The sequence below is a fragment of the Belonocnema kinseyi genome, chromosome 8, assembly GCF_010883055.1.
Source record: "Belonocnema kinseyi isolate 2016_QV_RU_SX_M_011 chromosome 8, B_treatae_v1, whole genome shotgun sequence".
Taxonomy (NCBI): Eukaryota; Metazoa; Arthropoda; class Insecta; order Hymenoptera; family Cynipidae; genus Belonocnema; species Belonocnema kinseyi.
In genome coordinates, this window is record NC_046664.1 from 90,509,488 (window position 1) to 90,529,089 (window position 19,602).

General features: G+C 27.2%; 1 protein-coding gene across 2 annotated transcripts in view; it reads left to right on the top strand.

The window, feature by feature from the left end:
- LOC117177811 overlaps nt 1–19,602 on the top strand; it is a 38,424-nt gene that overhangs the window by 8,517 nt on the left and 10,305 nt on the right. Inside the window, exons 2-10 of one of the 2 annotated variants that reach the window (XM_033368758.1) lie at nt 1,352–1,519; nt 3,429–3,599; nt 6,663–6,796; nt 7,098–7,254; nt 7,347–7,529; nt 11,052–11,272; nt 11,367–11,659; nt 14,043–14,713; nt 17,576–17,653. In XM_033368758.1, coding sequence (XP_033224649.1) covers nt 1,477–1,519; nt 3,429–3,599; nt 6,663–6,796; nt 7,098–7,254; nt 7,347–7,529; nt 11,052–11,272; nt 11,367–11,659; nt 14,043–14,713; nt 17,576–17,653 — 1,951 coding nt within the window. In that variant the 5' untranslated portion in view covers nt 1,352–1,476. Of the gene's footprint in view, nt 1–1,345; nt 1,520–3,428; nt 3,600–6,662; nt 6,797–7,097; nt 7,255–7,346; nt 7,530–11,051; nt 11,273–11,366; nt 11,660–14,042; nt 14,714–17,575; nt 17,654–19,602 lie in introns of those variants that run through there. The other variant, XM_033368759.1, reaches the window with a different exon arrangement.

The following is a 19,602-nucleotide window of genomic DNA, read 5'->3' on the forward strand; positions in this document are numbered from 1 at the left end:
GACTTCCCAAATCTTTGTTTCTGTTATTTTCATTACCCTACGAATAAGTATTTTTGAATATATTTTACTTACAGTGCTTAATAAGCTAATCCCTCTGTAAGTTTTGTGAGTTCAAAAATAATATAAAAAGTGTCAAAAATTTGAATAATATTTCTATAACATTAAAAATAACCATTTGTATTGCATAGATACAAAACTTCATATTTTGAGGTTTTGTTTTTGTTGTAATATTTTTTATTTTACTATAATCAATAACTTTACTTACGTATGAAAACATATCCCCGTATAAACGTCTTGATAATGCCCACAAACTACACAGGATGCCACCATTTTTTATATTTATTTACAATAAACTATAATTAAATAAATTATAAATTAATCAATTCTGAAAAGTACAATAAACGTCACATTATTGGGGCACTCGCGACACAAAGCACGGTCCTGTGCTACGCCAAACTTCACCTAACGAAAATATTCTAGATTAAGGGGATGTGATACATAGAAAATGGTGGATTTGACCAGTTTTAGGTTCCCCGGGCTTTTTTCTAGAATAATAAATATTTTGTCTTCAAAATCTGGGGAATGATAGCGAATATGCTAACGGACGTCCCCGCACACTTTTTTTGCGTTTTTTTACCAAAAAAATTTGATATTGCTAACAACGTGCATGTATATTTCGAGGTTATGCGTGTTACAATTCACCCGAACGTTACTTTCAAATTACACAATATTTTTGGACGAAAACTTTGGATTTACAAATAAACATAGTAACTAATCTCCTGGAACTAACCTTGTTTGCAGGCAATCAACAAAGTTTATTTCATAAATAATTACCAGATTATCGGAAAGGCAGAGATGAAAAACGATTTAACCTCAACATAATGCATATGCATACAATTCTTAATTAGCACAATACATTCTTTTGTTATTATCCCTCAAAAAAGAGTCCGGGGACGTCCGTTATGATATTTTATAGCATTTCTGAATTAAGTTTTTAAAAATTTTCATTTTTGTGGAAAAAAAGCCGCGGAAACTGTAAGTTCACATGCCCTTAATCAGCTTTATCTAGAAAGAGATAGGTCTACATCTCAAATGTTTTTTCGCTCTCTAGAGCCCATTACCGTTCTCCCCACAGCATCACCGGTCCATTTCTATATGTCGATGGGCGAAACGGAGTTAGGTCTTATTATTCCTTCGTGGGTAGGTCCAATTGGTAGGTCGTAACAACTGAAAAGGTTAAAATAGCGACATCTTTGGGATATATTCAATAGTCGGTACTAATCGGTATCTAGCTTATCACTTGTTGAGGGTGTGAATTTGAGCAGTTGTAGTTGGAGTGAGTTTTAGGCAGATGGGAGATGGAATGGAGCGCGTTGTGACGAGCGAGACGCATTCGATGTTTTGTTTTTAAAAATAATGTTAAGTTGGTGCAAAATGTTTTCGGCGTGATAAGAACTTTGTAGTGCTTCCACAAAAATGGACAGTTTATTGCCTTCGGAGATAGCAAGATTAGTTCTTGGTGAGTATATAAAAATAAAAAATAAATAAACAGTCCTAACCTATATTTTTCACGCGGAAACCGCGGGAATATACACATAAACAATAAAAGAGGTTTCTGCTAGATTATACTTACTGGATTTTAGGGCAGGCTTTACTTCATTGGACATAGTCATATCTTTTGATAAGATATTTTGAATTTATTATCGTTTTTTATGTACAAATATTTCGTCTTCATTTATCTCGGTGTAAAATATGTACTTTATTTAGCATCAAGGTCATAATTTTCAAGAATATATAGTAAAAATTTGGATTTTCACCAGAGCTTAGGTCAGGTAATTCAGCCAAAATATGGAAATTATATGCTAAAGTACCTAAAAATAAAATAAGAATGACCAGAGAAGGAAAAATACTGACTGCATGTAAAAAAATACCAATGCAAATTACATTTTCTTGCTGTGTAACTTCACTTTCATAAGTACTGTGCATTCACTGTTATTGCCTGATCAGACAAATCCATACTGTCTACACCAAATTTCGTCACCCGTCAATCGAAATAAAGCCATTGCCAAACTGTACATTTGAATTACTTAAAAAAAAAATTGAAGCGCATAGTTTTATTTTTCATACATTTAAAAAAAATGTCACAGATTGATGTGGAAAAGGTCTTGGAAAATTTGAAAGCTACCTCAACAATTTTCAATTCATAATACTTTTTTGGCATTTACAATTGTGGAGAATTTAAATAGAAAGTTATTGAAATGGTTTAAAATCATATAAGTTTCATTATCTGAATTCGTCAAAGTTCCTAAATTTCTTGCAAAATTTTTAATCTTTGAACTTTCTCGAATTGGATAATTTACGGATTCGAGAGAGTTCAGACATATTGAAGGCATCGAATGTGAATTTTTAATATTTTTATTTAAAAGTGATTTAATGTGGGAAAGTTGTTACTTTCGCATTGTTCATATATTAAAGATTTCTATTAGAAATAAAATTGTGTGCATAAATTGAAAGGATTTACAGTTTACATATAAATTCGGAATGCTTTCATTTTGAGCATAATATTAAATATAAATTAATAGCGAAAAAAATGATCGACGCAGTAAATTTATAATCTTTTAATAATTTTATGAGCGGAATGGCTTTTGAGTCAATCTAATGAATTAATTGAATATCACAATCGAAAGTTACTGTTTAAATTTTCAGAATCATTAACCAATTTTAAATACTTTTTTTAAAATCTACTTATAAAATTAACATTCTTAATGACAAAAAATTACCAATGCAGTCAACTTCGAAGTTTTTCACAGAGTTATGAGGGATATAGTCAAATTACGTTTCACTATGAAAGAACCATTTGACTAATCGTGACAATAATATTTACATTATAAATATTGTTAAATTAAAATAATGATATAAGAACTAAATGAAAATTGATGCGCTAAGAAATTTGATAATTTTTAACCTTGAAAAAGGCCCAAAGGTGGAGTCGAAAATTTAGATATGCATGGAAAAATAACAAATTTCTGTGGCAATAAATAAGAGTTTGGACTGATCGCATAACTAAAAGAAAAATAATTAAATTCTTCCCTGAGAATTGATTTCTTCCTTGCTTAGTTTTTATTGTAATGTGATAAGCGGTGTTTTCACACAAAAGTGGCCTAGTGGTGGTTTTCAAAGGGAATAAGTAAGAGTATTGGAATTTTTCAAATTGTACTAAATGTGACACAGAGACCAAAAACTACCAGCAAGGCACTTTTTCCATTTCTGGACATTTATTTTCTAAAATACACATTATTTCATATTTTTAAGTTTCAAGCTTAAAAGTCTTATGATAAATAAAACGTTCAAAAATTTAGCATTGGGATTTTCCAAAGTTTAAACTTGTTAAATTAAAAAGTTCAAGTAACCTTTGAAAATATTTTCAGGGTACCTCGAGGATCAAAAGTGTGATGAAGCTGCCAAAACGTTTTTAGAAACATCTCCTCATTTGGAGGAATGTCGTATGGTCCTCGCCAGAGGCAAAAGATTTACAAGAACAGTTAGCGACATGAATCTAACTGATATTTTGGATAAATATTCATCAATACACACCCTGGGTGAGCATTTTTGTTGTATTGTACTTCACGCAGATCTTAAAATAGTTAGACCAGTAACTTTAGAGATTTTTTCAAGTTTCAGGGTGTCTAGCGACCCTGGAATTTTTTGCACTATGATAAATGCCGGGAATTTGTTAACATATTCGGGCAATCTGTAGTCATGAATTTAAATTAAGATTTTTCATTTTTTGCGTAAAGTTATTACTATTAATATAAAATTAAAGAAAACAATGGTAAAAGCGTGTGACGAATTGAACTCATAAATATATTACCAACCAATCAGAAGCTGAGAAATCTTGTAAATTTACTGAACAAAACATAGTATACATTTTTCTACTAATGTCAGCATGAAATTCAAACAGAGAAATTTTTGTACTGTTTTTTTCAGTCTTATTTCTGCTATTTTTCCATAAGTTTGTTATTTATAAACGCAAATTAAATCATTTAAAGTGAAACAGTTTTGAATTTTTAACTTTTAAGAACAAAGCTTACATTTTTTAGATCGTTCAATAATTGAAACGCATAAAATGGAAACTTTAAAAATGATGAAAAATTTGAAATTAAATGATGTTAAATTACAAAAGTTTTAACATTTATAAATTGATAAGTTGAAAGTTTTCTGGTTAAAAAATATAAATCTGCCTTTATCCTTTTCAATTTTCTAAATTAAAGAATGAATGAATATATTTCTAAATGCTGAAAATTATATAATTTTAAAGCAATATTTTAAGTTAAAAAGATAAAAATTCAAATATTTTAATTTTTGTTTAAATCTAAACATTTTTAAATTTGTTTAAATTTTAAATTTAAAAAATTTTTAATCGTCTGAAATAAACAATTTTTTATTTGTTATTTATAAATTAAAGTTAAAAAATTGTACTTACAATTTGAAAATTCAAAAATATGAAATAATGAAAATTCAAACACTTTGAAATTTTAACGATTCAAGCCTTTCTACTTGAAACAATTCAGTTTCAAATTCTGTAGTTTTGCATATTTGATTTTTAATTGCTCTTTTTAAATATACAGTCAAGTATTCCTAATATTGAACCAATTTAATTTAATTTCTGAATTTTATAGTGATGTCGGACTTAAGAGATTTAATAGAATCAAGAGTTTTGAAAGAATTTAATGAATCTGACAAATTTGCATTGCTCTAAATACACAAATCTTAATTTTAAAGAAAGAAATTAAAATTTTCAATTTGTACTTCTTATACAATAGACTGAGAAGGTTCTAGATTGAAAAGAAAAAATAATGTATTCATTAATTCATTAATGTAATGTATATATTTACATTTATTTTCAATAAAAAAATTCCAAATGCGTGGGTTAAAAATGGATTATTTTAGGCCGAAACAATATTTCAACATGTGATTTGAAATGGAATGAAAACGTTTAATTATTAATTTTAAGTTATTCTAAAGTTGAGAATAGATGATAAAGCTTCCAGAGGTTTACATTTGTTTAACTACTAAGGCTTTCGAATTGAAGCGGTTCCATTTTTAACGTTCAAATCTATAAATTGTTTAGTTGTAAACAGATTGAGAATCGTCTTGTAAAATTGATGATTGTTCAATTTTTAATAGTTGAACTAGAGAACACTTTAAAAAATCATTTATTAATTTATATTTGCAAGTGATAAACTTGACACATTTTCTTTAACAATTTTGAATTTCAAATGCTTTTGATTTGTTTTTGTCTTTAAAATCACATTTTAAAACTTTTAATTATAAAAACTGAATGATTTTATAATTAAAAAAGTTAACAGGTGAACCTGACATCAAAAATTTTTTAAATTGAACTTATTTAAAATTGCATTTATTTCATGTGATGTGAAATTTATCATATTTCAAATGATTCAATAGATTTTTCTTGGAAGAATTTGTAAAATTTCCGGTCAAAAAATAAATTTATTGTCATAACCCGTCGTAAAAATTTGTGACCATTTCCCGGTCGAACAGTCAAACTATTTTAATATTATTAGTTTTAGGGTGAAAAATTCAAAATTCAGGAGGGATCGAAAAAAAATCATGTTTCCAATTAATTGTTTTCATATTTTTTGTTAACTTCAAAGTATTTATTTGTTCTGACCAAATTTTAAATACAAGTTTTTTTTCTTTAAATTGTACTTCTTATTCGTTGTTATATTTATTTTATAATTTTTATTATATTTTTAATCAACGCATGTGAAGTAAAAGTTTTTTAAACAAAATTTATACTTTTTGAATGATTATTGATCACGTTTTTTCAATATAAACTACCTGCAAGAAGTACGGGACTATCTGATTCTTTTTTTAGTTTAAGTATGTTTACTACTCTTTCAGAAATATAGCAAAAAAAGTCTAAATAACGAAATTTAATCGACCTTTTTAACAAAATGGTGCTGGTTTTTCCTTGATTCTGCCAAGACCTGAACTTAGAACAGATAAGTCGTAATAGTTTAAAAATGTAAAAACTTTTATATAACCATTGTTGATGTATAAGAAATTCTTGAATTCTTACAATTTATTTTTTCTAAGTTCAGACCTTGTCAGAATTTAAGGGAAAATCAGCACATTTTTGAAATCTTACATGCCTTCAAAGTTTTGTCATGAGTTTGTTTAAAATTTTTGTTTAGAAATAATAAATGCCTGATTTTTCTGATACACATGATCTTTTAACTTTTTATTTCGAGGTATTTTCTTTGAAACTTATCCTTAAGCGATACTCTAGGTAAAATAATTGCGACCCTGATCAAATAATATTAATTTTATAAACTTTTCTATTACTTTTTATTACTTTTTAACTGGGAAAAACGTAAATTCCGATTCGGCAATTTGCCAGGAGTTTGAAAATGAAATTTCGCTAGACACCCCGTAAGTTTGTATGCCTTGGGCAACAGACAAAAATTTGGTGGTCATTTGAATATTTAAGTATAAAATTAAAAAGTTTTGGACAATCGCATCAGGAAAAGATGATACTGATGTCTCCTTTTGAATGCCTTTATAATTTTTTTTCTTATTAATTAAAATGATTTGAATGATTTGAATGATTTGAATGATTTGAATGATTTTGTTTACAGTGCAAGAGAAGCTGAGTAAAGTTCCTGATTGCGAACAATTAAAGCAATCCGGAGATTTTCTTGAGCATCTCAGATTTCTGATAGATGCCTCCCGAAGTCAGCGATTTGTTGTAAATATTAATGTACCCACGCAGGTATATAGCATCTCATCCTAACATTTGTTATTAATGTTTTCGCATGTAAACTGTGCCTCACAAATGTTTGTTTAAATCTACGTGTAGAAAATGTTATCAAATTACCAAGGATTATAAATAATATTTTCACATATAACACTCATTTCAATGAAAGGAGTTACTAACTGCATATTACATTAATTTCTATTAACACGAAAAAATTACAAATTTGGATGGAAGCTTACAATCACCAAACTTTTAACATTATTTCTATTTCTATTTTTCATTAATATCAATAAGGTAGCAAAAATTTGCTTTGCAGAATGCCGTTCCAACTACTGGCGGATCTCCGATCATAGCTAGTAGTGCAAGAAAAAGGCAGCGAAGCGGAAGTGATCGGGAACGTGATCGCTGTAAACGTTTTGCCAAATCGCAGTCTGATGTACCAGAGAAGCTTAATAATTCCGAGAACATTCAGCGTAAGTTATGTTTTAAATCTGGTTATCTGATAAAGATTTTCGTATACCTCAAACAATATTTTTTGATACAACAATTGGATATTTTTTCTCAGTATATTGTGATACAGTGGAAGCAACTCCAGTAGAAAGTTTACCAGGTCACATTGAGTCAACAAAGTCTGATGCAACAGGGAAGTCTTCATCTCTCAAGCAAAAGAGTAAAGAAAGTCTTAATCTTAGCCAAAGTGGAGACAATGAATACGGAACAATACCCTATCTTCCTGAAACATTTACAGGTAAATTTCAATTTTTCGGATAGGGCTGGATAACGGATTTCATTATTCCAGGAGAGCAGCAGGTCATGAAAAATCTGAAAATCAGGGAAAGGCGGGGAATTTTGTTGGTCAGGGAAATTTTGTAAGAAGCTACTACACAGTTAATTTTAGTCATTTTTTTTTCAAATAACTTTTTAGTCAAATTTCTAAAAAAAATGCACTATATTTACTTCTTAAAATGAAAATATCACTTGATTCCAAGTAGTTTTTAACATATTTCAATAATTTGAAGGGGTTTCAAAGAATTTAGGACATTCTAAAAAATTTCAAAGAATTTTTAAAAAGTTTTATGGATTCTCAAAGGATTTTAATTATTTTAGGTTATTTGACAAGAATCCAATATTGTTGCTAGATTTAAAATATTTTAGGGTATTTTAATTCAATTTCAAGGAATTTTAAAGAGATTCGAAATCTTTCAAGGATTTAAATGATTAATATGTGTCATAAAATATGTAATATGTGTCTGAAAAATGTCATCCGATTTTGAAGAATTTCGGAAGATATGAAACTATTTTATAGAACCTATAAGGTTTTAGGCTATTTTAAAAGATTACATGAGATTTTAGAAGATATATGAGGATTTCAATAATTTTAAGGTATTTGTAAAGCTCGAAGGTATGTTAATCATTTTTCTAAGATTTCAGGAAACATCAGATTTGATGTAACCTTACAAGATTTTATAATATTTTAATGGATTGTCTAAGATTTTAAATGCTATGAAATTTTAAAACATATTCCTTGGAATTTGCAATTGATTTCAAAATATTTTTAAGAATTCGAAATGTTTTAGGAATTTTCGAATAAATTTCAGTAATTGAAAGTGATTACAAAAAATTTGAAAGATTTAAGGCTATTTGTACAAATTCCAACGAATTTTTTGATCTGTAAAATGTTTCAATGGATTTCAAAAGATTTTTAATTTTAGAATATATTAAAAAACTTGAAGGAATTTTTAATTGATTCAAAAATTGTAAGGCATGTCGAAAGATTATGAAGTATTTGAAATATCTTAGGGTATTCTTACAAATTTCAATGACTTTTCAAGAGCTTTAAAAAGTTCCAAGGGATTTCAAAAGATTTTAAAAGATTTGAAATATTCAGGGGATTTAAAAAGATTCCAAGGAATTTTTAATGGATTCAAAAGGGTTTAAGATATTTTAGGTCATTTCAAAAGATTCCAAGGCATTTTTAAGACATTAAACCAATTTTAAGAAATTTTAATATCTAGTTCAAAATTTTTATTTATTTAGATATTTTATTCGATTTTATTATTTCGTAAGATGTAAAACGATTTTACAGGACTGTTGGGAGTGGTGTTTGACCATTTCGGCACCTGATGTCGAAAACTGGAACTAGAAAGAATAGGAACAATTTTAAAGGTGTATTTTAATTGTTTCATAAAAGTGTTTTTACGATTGTTTTGTGAAGTATAAAACAATAATTAAATACTAAAAATAAATCTTCATAAAAAGCAAATAGTTTTAGATAGAATTTCCATCTTGAATCTACTCGATTCACTTAAATTTCATCAAATTATTCTCATTCTTGACATTTAATCAGGTTTTCTATATCCGGTCTTACGGTTCAATTGAAACAAACAGAAAAAAATAATAATTCTAGTTATTAAAAAACATCGTTTTTATGTTCAACGTTTCGGCTCTCAATGCGGGCCTTCATCAGGAAAGTTTTCCTCTCTAAAATAGTGTTTTTTATATAATAAATTAAAACTAAAATACAAATAACCTACTGAGTATTATACCTTTTTTGTTATTATCTGAAGTTAATTACAGAGTCAAAAAAAGTACAGTTTACAGTGAAAATCTTTTAAATATAACGGTTTGAATTTTTTTGTTTTGAGAGACTTCAAACCAATAAAATTACATTTTTAAAGGAAAAAAGTTTCAAATTATTATAAGGACGATGATTATAAGGACTGAAGGTGGGTAGAAGTTTTTAGTAATTTTTCTTTTAAAAATAGATTCAATAATTCGCCCTTTAAAAGTTTTATGTTCTCTTTGCTAAAATTTCAGATTTTATTACTAAACAAAAAAAATAATAGAAAAAAGGTCAAAATTCCGTGAGGGTTGGAACAAACTAGTGTTTAAATTTCGTAATCTCGTTTATATTCGGCAAGTCTTATTTTTAATTTTCTATCAGTTTCCCCGATGCAGACTTTATTGCAACTAATGCATTTTATTAAGAACATCAGTCTGATAAAACTTCAATCTGTTGGGAATCTTTTTTATTAAAAAAAAAAATTATCTAGAGTGTGGTTATTTTAAAAATAAACGATTATGTTACATTTTTCTAATGAACATGTTAGTCTTTTAGAAAGGCATTGAATATAAGGTAAAATAACCTTCAAATCTGTTTTTGTGTGTGTGCATTTTTCTAATAAATTTGTATTTTTATTATTTTTGTATATACTATTATAAATTTAGTTAATTATTTCTTTTAAAAGGCAGGCCGCTTATCAACGGAAGTCGATAATTATTCTGCAATAAAGTAACTTTTAAATTACCTATTTTTTTTCTAAATTTTTCATTCCGTAATTGTATTCATCTATCTACTAAACCATTAATTAAAAAATTGTCAGGTTGCCCGATGGGGTCTCCTATTTTTTCAAATTTGGTGTTCGAAGATATAGAAAAATTTGTTAAAACATTAGAAAAATTAAATTTCACATAAATCTTATGTAAACGTTATGTTGATGACATATTTTTGATTATACCAACCAATAAAATTTTAGATGTAGTAATCGCTTTTGGCAGCATTGAGGATTCCATCCACACTGTAAAAAAAATTTGTAAATTTACACTGCGTTTTTGTAATTGTACCAAAACCTGTAAAATAACTGCGTTCAAAATAGTGAACTTCCAACTGTGAAAAGTAAAAACACCATATTGAATGTAGTGTTTTTACAGAATTTTGGGAAAGTACCTTCCTGAAAGTAGAAAATAATTGAATATACAATTATTTCCTATTTTCAGAGACGTGAATTCCCAAAATGTTGTAAAAGCATTACATTTAACGTGGTGTTTTTACTTTTTACAGTTGGAAGTTCACTATTTTGAATGCAGTAATTTTACAGGTTTTGTTACAATTACAAAAGCGCAGTGGATATTTACAAATACAATGTTTGACAGTAATTAAATCACGAAATTAAAAATGATAATTGTTTAAATTATATAGATTTTATGATTATTAAAACGCTTGGAGGTGATTTGAGAACTAATTGATGCACAAATCTGCCATGGTTATGGTATTTATGAAACTCAGTAGGTTATTTGCATTTTAGTTTTAATTTATTATAAGAATAATCAAATTAAAAAATTCTAATGTAAAATTGTTTTATTCCATTTATGGAATATTCTACATTAAAAATGTTATATTTAAAATCCTTGTGAAATCAATGAAATCTTTTTTAAATATTTGAAATCTGGTGTATACTCAAAAGTTGAATGGTCAATTTTCCTTTCGCAGGGCAATCAGAGAATGCGGTACCTTTCAATCAAAGTCCTCCAAAATATGAGAACGGAAATAATGTTAGGTGCAATAATGGTGAAACGCCAAGTAAATGTACAATGGCTACTAGTACGGATGAATTGATAAAAAGTTATCCCAGTACCGGAGTACAAACAGCACCATGGGATGTTCCAGATTTAGGACGAACGACGAGCAACGAACCTCTTCAAAACTTGAGCGTAAGTTTCGAAAAATGTAAATAAGTTACCTATATGCAGCTTCAGAGTCGAAGTTAAATTAACAGAAAGTAAAATACTTTGTTGATAATTTTAGTTACTCACCAAAGAGTTGTTAAACCGTAAAGAACTACACGAGCGAATAGCTGATAACATCAACAAGAGTTTTCTGCCTTCCGACTCATCACCTTTCAAAGAAGACGCATTTGGCGCTAACACTTCCTTTCTGAATTTGAACAATTCAGACATTGTTAAGTCAATTGTTCATGCGACTGATAACGATCCGGCATTTCAGCAGTTTGTTCATGATTTCATCAAGCCTATTGCAGAAACGGACACGAGTCCAGACGAAGATTTAGACTCTGTAAATAAACCCGAATTCGTTGAGAGGTATGCATATGCTGCTAATAGTAATAATTATAAGCTAATCATAAATTTTAAGCAACATAAATTAATTTAGGCTCACTTATAAACTATTCATGATGTAACTGGATTTTCTATAATAGATAAATGTTGCTTGTTCTTTCCATTACATTAATGTCGTATCGAAAAGATTTTAACATCTAACATTGCTGAAGGTTTAAATCGAATAAAGCATTGGAAAAAATAGAAAGCTCTTAAATAATAAATAAGCAAAGCTCTTGAATTTTGAAGGACGTAATTAGTGTTTTTTATTGAAATTGATCAATTTTTTAAATTTTATAATAGAAAACTGAAATGAAATTTAAATTAAATATTGGGAATTCTTAAACTACGATACACTATCTGGTGGCAAATATCAGAACTGTAAAGAGTAGGTATAATTTTAAAGACGACTATTTTTGCATAAAAATTTTTTTACGATTTTTTGTATAGAGTTCTAAGTATTTATTGCATACGGAAAATAAGTCTTTATCGAAAACGAAGTGTTTCATGTGGAATTTACATGGTATACATTGAAAAGGCACTTTTTTTTGAGAAAAACGATTTTTTAAAATAAAAATAAACATTTATTGTACTATTTATTGTAAATTTCAACGAATTATAGGCTTAACTGAATTTAATTCAAAGCAAACATGATCAGGGTGTTTACTTACGTGGGAAAATCTGAAATTGTCAAGGAATTTTTATATTCCTAGCAGAAGCGAAAAATGTCAGGGAGTTTTTTAAAGTCGCGAAATGTTGTCGACAGCATGTCTAAATTTATTTAAAATTTTAGTACAGAAATAAAAAAATAATGATTTACGATTCGTAAAATTGGCTTTATATTGCTGGATTTAATTATTTTATTGAAAATTAGTTTTCTTATTTGGTGGAAATGTCTTTTTGTTTAAATACCAATTATTACATTTTTTTTAACAATTCGTTTTTGTTTTTATCGATAATTCAACTAATTTGTTAAAAGTTACATTATTGTTAAAGATTCATTTTTTGTTTGTAAAGATCCATCATTTTAATTAAAAATTCATCTACTTGTTTGAAAATTTAAACATTATTGTAAATTTGTTTTTTTATTTGACTGAAAAATGAATTTTGTTAACTATGAATGTAATTAATCCAGTTGGAAATTGAACAATTTTGTTGAAAATTCCTGTTTTTAAATTAAAAATTAATTTTTTAACTGCATATTTGACTAATACAGTTGAATATTCCACAATTTTAGTTGAAATATTATCTCTTTTTGAAAATGTGAATTTTTTTGGTAGAAAATAAATCTGCTTTATGGAAATTCAACTATTCCAATTAAAGATTCATCATTTTAATAATTTGTTTTTGTTTGGTTGGAAATTATTTTTTGCAACTAAAAATTTAAGTACGCCTGTTTGAAAATTTTTTATAACTGAAAGTTGAACTATTTTGTCAAAAAATCGTTTTTGTTTAAATAAAAATTAACTTTGAACGGAAAATTTAATTATTCCAATTAAGAAATTAGCTATTTTATTTGAAAATTGAACTTTTTTAGTTAAAAATTCATGCGTTTTGTTGATAATTCGTTTTTTTTTGTTGAAAATTCATTTTTTCGTTTGAAAATTCAACTATTCCAATTAATGATTCGTAATTTTACTTAAATAATCATCTTTTTAGTTTAAAAATCATCTATTATTTCATTTGGTTTTAAATCGAACTATTTTCTTGAAAATTCGTTTTTATATTTTATTGAAAATTAATTTTTTCAATTGAAATTTTAACTGCTTGGTTGAGAATTGATTTTTTTAGTAATAAATTCAACTAGTTCGTTGGAAATTGGTATATTTTGTTGAAAATGTAAAATAAAATTTTTTAAAATTATATTTCAATTTCATGGACATTCGGAATGAGTTAAATAAATGAATAATTTTATTTTTAATATTACTTATTTAGTTAATTATTCAAAACTTCCCATTAAGAAAATACTTATCCCTTAATAAAGTTACTTTAATAAATGCAAAAGCCCAGTTTTTGGATTTTACGTATGAATAGTACTATTTGTTACGAATTTAGATGTTTACAAGGACTGAAAGAGAAAAATATTTGTAATAAACTCGCGGAATTGTATACATATTCGGATGCAATTGTTTTAAAAAATGCGTAATACTTGAATGGCTTCGTTTTATGAAAAAAATCTTCTAGTATCTAAAAAAACCTGGAATTGTCAGGAAATTTTCGTCGATTTGAGTAGACACCCTGTTTATGACTTCTTTTTTTTGCAGCCTTGTTTTTGGAGACATTTGGTTTTAAAGAAGCCTGCTCTTTATATTTTATTTCTTCCCTCAACTTTTTAAAAATATTTTCAACATTTATTTGATCATTTCAGGGAGAAGCAGCAAGAACTCGATGAAAATATTTTAAATGACATGGATCTCACAATACCCGAAGGAAATGATAATAGAATAGAACAAATGAGTTGTTCAGCGGAAGTGCCATTAAAAGAAAGACTGCGCAGTTCCTCTAGACAGCAAAATTTCCGGCCCGAAAGTGAAGGAAATAAGCAAGTCGAGCCAGGGAAAGAAGTGAAATCATTGGAAGATCAGAATGCCGCTGCTATTCAAAGTATTATAAATGCTAATTTCGCATACACCGTACCACCTAACATCGAGCCGCCATCCAATAAATCACCAGAAATTGAAAATAATCTAATCAGTGCAGAAGAAGGAACCAAGGAACCTGAAACTAAACCCAGAGATGCAGTACCTCAGAGCAAAACGGTTGATCTGAATCTTTCCAACTCAGAAAGTAACGATAGTATCCAAATTATTGAAAGTTCGCGTGAAGTTCAGAAAATTAAGACAGAAAGGACTATATTTGAAACTACTGTCACTAAAAGTAAGGATAAGAAAATATCGAAAAGAAAAGAAACAAAGCCGGTGAAAAAAGTGCCTACTGAAATTCAAGAACCGGTCCCGGAGGAAAACATTATGGTTATGCCAACTTTGATTCCATGCGGAAGGAATGATGCTGGGAGCTTTTTAGCAGTCGTGCCTTCATGTAAGTGAAATTAATTTATCTGAAAATACGATGGCGCATACTTTAAACAACGAAACAACTGCTAGGATATTGGGTTTACTAGGCAAATTTTATTAAGTTACATTTTTTTCACTAATAGTTTTACTAAAAGTAACTAGAAGTTCAGTTAATTTTACTATTTTTATAGATAATGTAACCGCATTTACCTAGCAATTTGTGTATCTTACAGGGTGTCTACCCCACCTGGAAAATCTGAAAATGCCAGGGAATTTTTTCGAGAGCGTGCTTCATTTTTTTTTGCAATATTAAATTGAATAACGATGATTCTTCATTTGTGAAGGTTGAAAATTGATTGGTTAAAAATTCGTTCTTTTTGGTTGAATTACATTGTTTTTTATTAAGAATTTAAATCTTCATTTTTTTTGGCTAAACCATAATTTGTTCACTAACAATTTAACTATTTCTGTTGCAACTCTAACTATTTGGTTGTAAATTATTTTGTTTATTTTTGTTTTGTTTTTGAAAATGAATTCGTTTATGGAAAATTTAACTATTGAACATTTGGTGGAAAAATGATCTTTTTTAATTAAAAATTTTGCCTTTTTTGGTAGAAATTAATCTTCGGAGTTGAAAATTAATATTTTTGTGGTAAATTTAATGATTATGGCTAAAGACTTATCATTTAATTTGAAAATTCATGTTTTCGGTTTTAAATTCAACTATTCCAGTTTAAGATTCACGATTTTAGTTGAAAATGCGTCACTTTGTTTGAAAATGTAATATTTTTTTGAGAATTAGTTTTGTTTTTGTTGCAAATTAGTTGTTTTTTTAACCTGAAAATGCAGCTATTGCAATTTAAAGTTACATCTTTTTTGTTGAAAAACCTTCTCTGGTTGAACATTAGTTTTGTTCTTAAAATTTAACTTTTCAATTGATGGTTGACCATTTATCTCCTTAATTCAAAATTCATGCATTTTCTATGGCATTCGTCTTCGTTGTTAAAAATTAATCCTCTTGTTTGAAAATTGACCTTTTTCGTTAAAAATGAACTATTCCAGCTAAATATTGATCATTTTAGTTAAAAATTCATCTCTTTTTTGGGATCTGAACCACTGCAAGTTGATTTCCTATGTAATTCCTTATACTTGTAGAAGATTAATTTGTCAAATATGTAAATGTTTGATATTTCTTGAGGTTATGGTTTTGACCAGATAAATTGTATTAAATAATTTGATATTAGGGTTTTAGCATTTTTTTCAAAATTTTGAAATCAAAAATCAATGTTAAAAAAAGTATTGATTTTAGACCAGTAGACAAAAGTAGAAATATTCGTCATTTTAGTTAAAAATGAATATTTTTGTTTAAAAATAAAACTACTTAGTGCAAAATTGAACTCCTGTCTCAAAAATTCATATTTTTGTTTAGAATTCATCTATTCCAGATGAAGACACATGATTTTAGTTGAAAATTCATTAGTTTGGTTAAAAATTCAACTTTTTCCTTAAAAATTGGTCCTTTTTAGTAAAAAATTCCAGTTCTTTGTGAAAAGTTCATATATATTTTTGAAAAATCGTCTTTCTTAGTAGAAAATTAATCTGCCTCTGAAAATTCATTATTTTGCTTGAAAAATAATTTTTTTAACTGAAAATTGAACTATTTCATTTTTTTTTTGAGAACTGATCTTTTTTTGTTAAAAATTCAGCTTTTTATTTGAAAATTGATTATTTCCGTTGGAAAGTCATCTGTTTAATTCAGAATTATTTAATTTTTTATCGTCTTTTTGGTTGAAAAATAATTTATTTGGTTAAAAATTCTTCTATTTTTGTGAAAATACAAATTCCTACTTGAAAAGTTAGGAATTTAAAGCAGTTTAAATTTAATTTAATATAGTACCAACATTATTTGACATACATATTTAAGAATATCTTTTAATATTAATTGAATTCCTAGAAACTGAATCAAAACATTATTTATAATAAACTTGCGAAAAATTATACCTGGGAAAAAGTTTAGATGCATACTTGGAAAAAACCTTGAATTGTCAGGGATTTTTTTTTCCAGGATTTGAATTTGATTTGACAACCCAGCCCGAAAACCCGCAAGTTCAGTAAACAAGTGACTTAAGTTTTCGGTAACTTTAGCTGGCCCGGACCTTGATTATTTTAACCTTCAAAACCTGGAAATCTTATTTTTTTACGAGAATCTTGAATTTCAATTATTTTTTTATTTTGCTTGATCTTAAAAAGTTTTTTTTTTATTAAAATATAATTTATCATGTGTTGATTATGGAATAGCTGAACGTTCGTACGGTTGACCGTACACAATTTTGTAAATTGATCACATTTTGTTAGGCTAGTTTGAACAACTTTATTTTACAATTTTTCTAAATTGCGAAATAATGGGAATGGCACACTTCTTAATATTTAAAATTTTGTATTGCTAAATTTTGAAGGCCCCTTTAATCAATATGGTTGAACTTATTCTATACCGCTTGCTCCTTCTTTTCGGTTTTCTATTCCACCACTTTCCATCGCTTCAAATCATTCGGGGTTGAACGAGTTTGTTCTGAATTTCTTTAAAATTTTGAAATGATTATGAGATACTTTAAAACTAAAATTACTCAATTTTAAAAACTAAGTTTGAAATGTCCTAGATTTTAAATAGATTACTTTTTAAGACTTCAAAGTTAAATAGTTCAGTTTATTTCAAGCCACTTGTTCCTATTTTTTGTCTGTGTATTTCTCCCCTTTCCATTTTGTACCATTTGTTGAATGTACTAATAATCTAATATATAAAATTGTTTAAGGCCGATTTCTCGCACTTCTGAATGTATCATTTCAAGTAAAAGAAGATATTTCTGATTTTTGTTAAATTTCTTTTTAGATCCACCTACACAAAATGTGTTTATGCCAGCCGCATCGAATTCTCAATTTATACCCATTGTTCCAAAACATTCGAAAGGTTAGATGATAGAATTATTAAATAATAAATAGTATTATTAATAAATCTGTTTCTGCTCTTAAGGTGACCACTCGAACTGGAAATTGCGATTTTTTTCTGTGTTTATTCATCCATTTTTTGGCAATGAAAAATTCATAAAAATCGTTTAAAAAGGCAGTCGTATTCAATGGACCATTTCGTTATAAACTTTAACGGTTATCATTCAATTAAGAATTATACACTCTCCCAGTCACTTTGCAAGATTATGCACGGCCTTCGGTACGAATATCTTCAGCCAATTTATTGTGTACATAAACAGTACAAAATGTATAAAAAGAAAGATAATATTTGAAATTCCGGAGCCAATTACTTCTTATACCATTAAACAATTCACCCAAAATATGAAATTCAGGGCGGCCGTTAATCCGGGAATTTCATGAGACCGGAAAATGACCGAGAATTTCACAAATTTTTAGATATAAAGTTCTGCAAGTTTGATTCAACAGTTTTTTAAAAAATTAGTTGAATTTTTATCTTTTTTAATTATGATATCATTCAGTTTACTATGCTTAATTCGAAAATCTTTTACTTATAAATTTTCCTTTTTCAGTTTTAACTTTTAAGCATACATTTTTCATTAAAAGAATTTTAATATGCAGTTTTAGGCTTAACAAATTACAAATTAGCAGCGTTTAGAATCGATAATTTTGGATAAAAAACATTTTTAGTTGATAAATTGTGAATATAAATTATAATGGTTTTTAAAATTGAACGATACATCAAGGATTAACAAGTAAATAATAATTTATTTTACAAGACGATTCGGAATCAGTTCAAAGTTTAAGAATTTCCAGATTTTAACGTTAAATATTAAACTGTTTCAATTGGGGTCTAAGTATTTAAACAAATCTAAACGTCGAAATTAAAAATTTATAAACTATTTTCAATTTTTAAATAAGGTCAAAATTATATATTCAAAATTAAGGACTTTTATTAAATTTAAAACATTTGTAGTCTAATATTTGAAATTTTGTAATTAACAAAAGTAAAAATTGCTTAATATTTATCAATATTTGATTGTTCATGTAAAATCAGTAATTATAAACCAAATCTTTAAAATTAAACTTTGAACTTTATAATTTTAATTGTTCTATTTGAAAAAATTGAATTTACAAGTAAAAAGATTGAATCTTGATATATAATAAATATTGAAAGCATATAATTCCTAAGAAAAATTCGAGTAAGTTGAAGAGATATTTAGAAGGTCTGAAAAGATTCACAATTAATTTAAAGTTTGAAAATATTTTAAATAATTTAAACCGCTATTCGTATCGAATGTCAAAAAAAAATCCAAAATTGTCAGATTTGAATCTGGAACATTTTAAAGAAATATTTGTAATTATTCAGGCTTTAAGAAAAAAATTGAGGAAAAATTCAAATAATTTTAAAACAGGTTTAGAAGTTCTGAAAAAATTTCACAAATAATTTTAAATTGAATAAATCTAAAACAACATGTAGATGTTTCTAGATTTTGAAAAAAAACTTGAAGCTTTTTAAGGATTTTGAAACTACTTCAAATAAACATAATTTAACTTTTAATTTAAGAAGTGTTCAGTTCATAAAAAAATGTAATCGTTCGAATTTTTAATATTTATAGCTTAACATTGCTTAAAATGATTTGTAGCTCAGTTTTTATTACTTCGAATGTAAAAATTTGTAACTTTAGAGATTAAATTTTTTAATTTCATTGGCCGTGAAAAATTTTTCCGGACTGGGAAAAAACCTGGAATTTTTTTATTTGATTAAAACGGCCACTTCACATTTTTTATTTATAATTATCATTAGAAATAATTATTCAATGCACATCACTGTTCTTTGATTGTCTGAAGTAATGGGTTATTTTACTTTGGAATACACCCACTGCTTTATTTTCAGTGAACTATATCAGCCGGATTTTAACAGAGTTAAAA